Source organism: Fulmarus glacialis, unplaced genomic scaffold, assembly GCF_000690835.1.
Source record: "Fulmarus glacialis isolate BGI_N327 unplaced genomic scaffold, ASM69083v1 scaffold36935, whole genome shotgun sequence".
Taxonomy (NCBI): Eukaryota; Metazoa; Chordata; class Aves; order Procellariiformes; family Procellariidae; genus Fulmarus; species Fulmarus glacialis.
The window spans coordinates 24,410-29,645 of NW_009215596.1; the positions used below are offsets into that span (position 1 = coordinate 24,410).

At 55.9% G+C, this 5,236-nt stretch overlaps 1 protein-coding gene across 1 annotated transcript; it reads right to left on the reverse strand.

The window, feature by feature from the left end:
• Nucleotides 1–1,038: 1,038 nt before the first annotated feature.
• PQLC2 (PQ loop repeat containing 2) lies at nucleotides 1,039–4,909 on the reverse strand. Its single transcript, XM_009578996.1, has 7 exons — nucleotides 4,740–4,909; nucleotides 3,928–4,057; nucleotides 3,636–3,723; nucleotides 2,362–2,516; nucleotides 2,042–2,134; nucleotides 1,453–1,638; nucleotides 1,039–1,137 (listed from the first exon to the last, which is right to left on the reverse strand). Exons 1-7 carry the CDS (start codon nucleotides 4,907–4,909, stop codon nucleotides 1,039–1,041), a joined length of 921 nt encoding a protein of 306 aa, XP_009577291.1.
• Between the last annotated feature and the right edge of the window lie 327 nt (nucleotides 4,910–5,236).

Below are 5,236 nucleotides of genomic sequence, written 5' to 3' on the forward strand. Positions count from 1 at the left end.
CCCGCGGCGCCGGCCGAGGCAGCCCCGCTGCCGCTCTCCCCTGCCCGCCTGAAAGCTTCTCTCCTGCCTGGGGACACGGCTTTTACCCAAACCCCGCTGCTGCTTGTCCTTCCGCGGTCAAAGAGCCACCATGCTGGTGTGCAGGGCCCCGACAGGGGGATAAATTCATCAGTGGTGGGGATAAATTCATCAAGTTGGGGGTAAGTTCACCAACGGGAGAAGGCAGGAGCAAAAACCATATTGAGCAGAGAGGCAGCATCTTCCGCCTGGGTAACTGCCCCCGCAGCTAACCAGAAAGTGATGCAGCAGCTTCCCCGGGAAGCCCAGGCAATGAAAACGTGGGCGAGGCAAAAAAGGAGAAGTCAGAGAAATGGGGACTATGAGACACATTAAGAAAGAGGCAGGAGCTGCCAGATAAACCGGCAAAATAAAACCGAAGGAGGCATGTGGGGCAAGGACTTGTTTTATAGACCTGTGAGCTGTGCTAATTAAAATAGATATGTGTGGACCAAAACTCTTTGGTTACGCTGCTCCTTCCCTTCCTCCTTCTGAAACGGTTCCAGCCCCTGCCGTATCTTCCAGAAAGAGCTCGGTGGTGGAGACGTGAGGCCCACAGAGGTAAGTGGTGCTCCTGCTTGTGGAGATGAGTCCTCTGTCCCCTCCCCGCAGCCCCTCAGGCTCTTCTCATGTTTGCCAGTACCGAGGAAGCTCCAGGTCACCCTTGAGAGACAGCAGGTAAAGCAGAAGTGACCGGGCTCAGCTGTGGGGCGTACGAGCAGTGGAGAGCGACCTTTTGAGGTATCAAACAATTCCCTGTTTATCCCGAGAGCATCATTGGTATCAAAGAGGCACGAGGTCTCTCAGCAGCATCCTCTGCCACCTGGCTGGGCTTAGCGTCTTAGCAGCACAACATGTCACGCACTGGCTCAAGTCCTCTTCTCCCAAGGGCCACCGGGATGGAGGGGCCGGTTTGCCCGGCTTTAGGGCCAGCTTTCTCGTCTGCATCATCCTGTTGTCACGCCAGGGCAGGTCCCTTCGTCAGCTCTGCAAGCTGTCCCCCTGCTCGCCGAGAAGAGCATCCCTCTCTTCGCGGGTACCGGGTCTTCCTCTCCGATAAGCAAGGAACTGGAAGGAGATCTGAGAAGAGGTTAAGGCTCTTCACGCACGCACAGGCGGATCTACGCAACACGAAAAAAGGCTGTTTGTGCCAGGAGAGGTGGAAACAGGATAACGAGCTTAATGCAAACAAGGGTCTGAAGCGTTCAGCTGTTGCAACACCATAAATTACTCACCGGCACGCGGGTGAGCAAGCACAGCTCAAAAGCAGCCGCTGAGTAGCATCAACCCACCCACTCCTGCCGAGCCCTGCCTGCCCCAAGACGGGATCGCTCCTTGCAAAGCCTTGCCGGCGGGATGCGATCCTGGAGGGAAGAGTCGGCCGGGAAAGGATACAACCACGTCGAAGGAAAGGACGCCGAGGCTGCCCACCAGCCAGGGGAGGTGGTGCAGGACGTAGTCACCTTCGCCTTGCCCCGGCTCGGGGTTCTTCAGGAGGACGCTGAGGCCGTAGAGCGAGTTCCCCAGCATCACCAGGGCAAAGAGGGAGTAGGAGACCCCGATGGTGGATTTCCTCTTGTACTGGAAGAAGAGGGGCCAGAGAGAGGAGCTTGGGTGCAGCTCTCCGAAATCTCACTAGACAGTAGTATTAATCACCCTCCCCCCCAAAAGAGAGAAGAAAAAAGGTGGCGACTCAAACCCAAGAGCCTTTTAGTTCCCCTTTTGCTAGTAAATAAAGACAAAATGAAAGCCCCACTCTCAAAATATTGGTATGTTAAAGGGAGGGGAGAAAAATGAATCAGGTTCCGGAGCAGAAATACAGAAAAATAGTCCCTTATGAAACGATCAGAGACAGGGACCTGGGACCTCTGAGCAAAGAGGATAAAGATGATCCCACCGCCCCTCTTCAATTTGAAACCTCAGGACCCCAGGGGGTCCCCAGGACCGGGCTGCTGTCCTGCCCCGCTCTCGGCGCGACACTTACGTTAGTGTAGATCTGGGGGACTCGGGAGCACAGGTACAGCACGGAGGAGATGGAGCCGATGGTGAAGCCAATGATCTCGCTCCTGGTGAAAGGCTGCAAGGCAAGGGGGGGCCGCGAGCAGCCCCCCTGTTTTCAGGGACGCGCTTAACCACCCACGCCACGGCTCCGTGCGAGGCGACAGCGGGGCTCAAACCCAGCCTTTGATCTCCCCATCTGTCCCGCTGAGCATTAAGCGGGATCACACTGCTCCAGGACATGCCCACCCCACCGGACGCTTTATCTTCTCTCCCCCCATCACCCAGATTTAGGAACTGGCCCACCTTCGGCCCAAGCTCATCCACGGGAGCAGACAGCAGAGACCTCCCTTTAAACGTCACCGGGTCCCGCGCCACGGCCGCACCTCTGCCCAGGAAGGAGAGGGTCGACACCGTCCCCAGGGAAAGGAAGACGAAGGCTGCGTTGATCGGGGCGGTGACTGCGGGAATCAAGCGGAGTCTGGTCAGGGAGGGCTCCTCCAGCAGCCCCCGGTGCAGCCCAGCAGCCTCGGGGGGTGCCAGGACCCCCTCCGGGCAAAGAGACCTTCAAGCTCTCCCTCGTCTCTGCGGCGGCACAGCCAGCACCAAATAACTCGGGCAGTGGCTCCTGCGGGCATTTTATCTCACAGCGATACGGGCAATTTGTAAGTTATCAGGGAGGAAACTGCTCCTATCTCTGCAGGCCGAGAGCACTCGAGTTTCTTTGGGTTTAGGGCTCTTAAAAATCATCCCCTCCATCTAGAAGCTTTTCACTGTCTTAACAGTGCACATTCAAATCCCTGCCAGACCAAGACCTGCTTCGACAGCCAGACTTGTATTGTATTCTGCAAACAAGCTCTCCAGCATTAACAAGACTATATAGTTGATGGGCCATCTATCCATTGGTTTAATAAATTCAAATGGCTTTAATAAGCTAAATAGTTTCAGGGTCCAAAGGGATGCCTCCTTGTAGTTCACAGAAAGCTGCTACACTAAAATGTGGATTTTCTCTTGCTGTTCAAGCCTTGCAAGAACTGCAGAGCCCTGTTCAGCTTCCCTTTTTAGTCCACTTGAACAGGGAGGAACTTCTCCATTATGTCAAGGCTGCCATTAATTGCAAGCGGAGTATTGACCCCGAAACAGCCGGAAAACTTCACCCCTTCCCTTAAAGCGCTGGCCTGAGTCAGGAGATCTGGCTGTGGTTTCCAGCTCCAAGATGGAGTCACCGCATAACTGTGGGTAATTAATTTCTTTCTATACTTAATGCAACTCACAGGGGGTTTATTTTCAACCTGGACACTGCACACGGTGGTTTGCAGGGGTCTGCAGAAGCCCCAGGCATGGCCGGTAGCTATTTACTAGCCGTGGCTTTCATGGGTGCTCAGATTACCCAAGAAAAAAGCCAGCAAGCAACAAGGAGCATCTAACAGCTGCATCAATGCGTCTGCAAAGCATCTCTGCCCCCGTGCATCTCCCCCAGGGATTGCCTCCTCTCCTGGCTCCGCAGCCGAGGACAAGCCAGCCCGAAAGACGTGCCAAGGGGAGCGCACAGCCCCGCTGCGCCCGTAACCCCAACTCACATCCTCCGCCCCGGTTCTTCACTTTGTAGTAGCAGTAGAGAGACAGCATCACCAGGTCTGCGAGCACGTAGTAAACAGCCGTGTAAATCTGCGGGGGGAAGGACGGGTTGGTCCTACCTGCAGAAAGGCTTCCAGCTGAAGGCCAGGAGCAGCCCTGGGGGAGAAGGGAGCAGCCCTGGGCCATCTGGGTCTCTGGTCCCCGGTGCTGGATTAAGCAGCACCCATCCCATCCCTCCCCCCTGGAGTCTGGGGTGTCTGAGAGCCGGCCCAGCCCCAGCGAGTCGGTCGGTACCTGCAGCGGCAACTGATCGGCCAGGAAGGAGCCGATGAGGTTTAGGAGGTCTCCGCCCAGCCATCCCAGCAGGAAATATATGGAGAGAGCCCGGTCCATGATGCCCGTTTTGCAGGCTTGGTAAAACTGCCTGCAAAGAGAGAGTCGGGCAGAGACACAAACCGCTACCCCCGCCCAGTTCGGCGCTACCTGGGAACCATCCCTAGGTTTCCTGGCTGTTCCCACCTGGATCATTTCTCAATTGCCACCCAGAAGCAGAGATTTCCTCTGGCAAAGCCACGTGCTCCCCTGCAAACTGCCCCCCCCCCGAGGTCCTGCGACCCAAAGGTGCTCGCAGCAACCCGCTGGGCTCAAGCCCTCGTGACCCGTCCCTCGCGTGGGGGCAGAAGGCAGCCAGGAGAAGCACCAGTCGCAGAAACCACCTCTCTGGTTACGAAATAATCTCATGATACACCGAGATGGAGCACGACCCCCCACGTCCCACTCTGCCACGGTTGTCCCAGCACTTCCAAGAAGCCCAGGACTCCTGGAAACATTTCTTCTGCACGTATGACCTGCAACGACTGCATTGCAGTTGCCTGACGTGGGTTATTACAGCTGCTAAGTGTAACAATAATAATATAATAACAAACAAGGCTTTGGGGCTGTACCGCCTGCTCCCTCTCCTCCTGTTAAACCCAAATTTTCCAAGCCCAGATTGCTTTTGCCGGGTAGATTTAATAATTCACGCAGCTTGCGCTTGGAATTTGATTTTTAGAGAGGGATGTCGTACCAAGGGAAGGGCTCGGCTGGGTTTTGGGAGTGATACTTACGGAAAAGAGGCAGCTGCAAAGCAGAAGATGGAAACCAGACCCAGGATGACGCTGGCAATGTCCCGGCCGTCCTGGGCGCATTCGTTGAACACGTCCATCACCCAGCGGGAGCCGTTGGGACAATCCGAAAGATTCCCGGGCGGGAGACCCCTCCAGCGCCGCGCATCCATGGCCTCCGGTGCTCAGCTCGGCCGAGGGATGTTTATTAGCGTCCGGCAGCAAAACTGTTGGGATAATGCTGGGGAAAATGCAATAACATGAGAAAAAATGAAATAACGCTGGGGAAAAAATAGATCTGTATTAGGAACAAGCTCACGGCTCCTCCGGCTGCGGCTCAAAGCCGGCTTGTGTCGCAAAAAGCTCGTTATGGGCTAATACACCTTTACTGGCCTTAATTTCGCGTCCGGTGGGATGACGCGACCGGGGAGGCCGCCAGCCCGGCGGGATTTGGCCTCAAAGGAGAAATAAACCCCAACGGGCGCATCCGGGCGGGACGG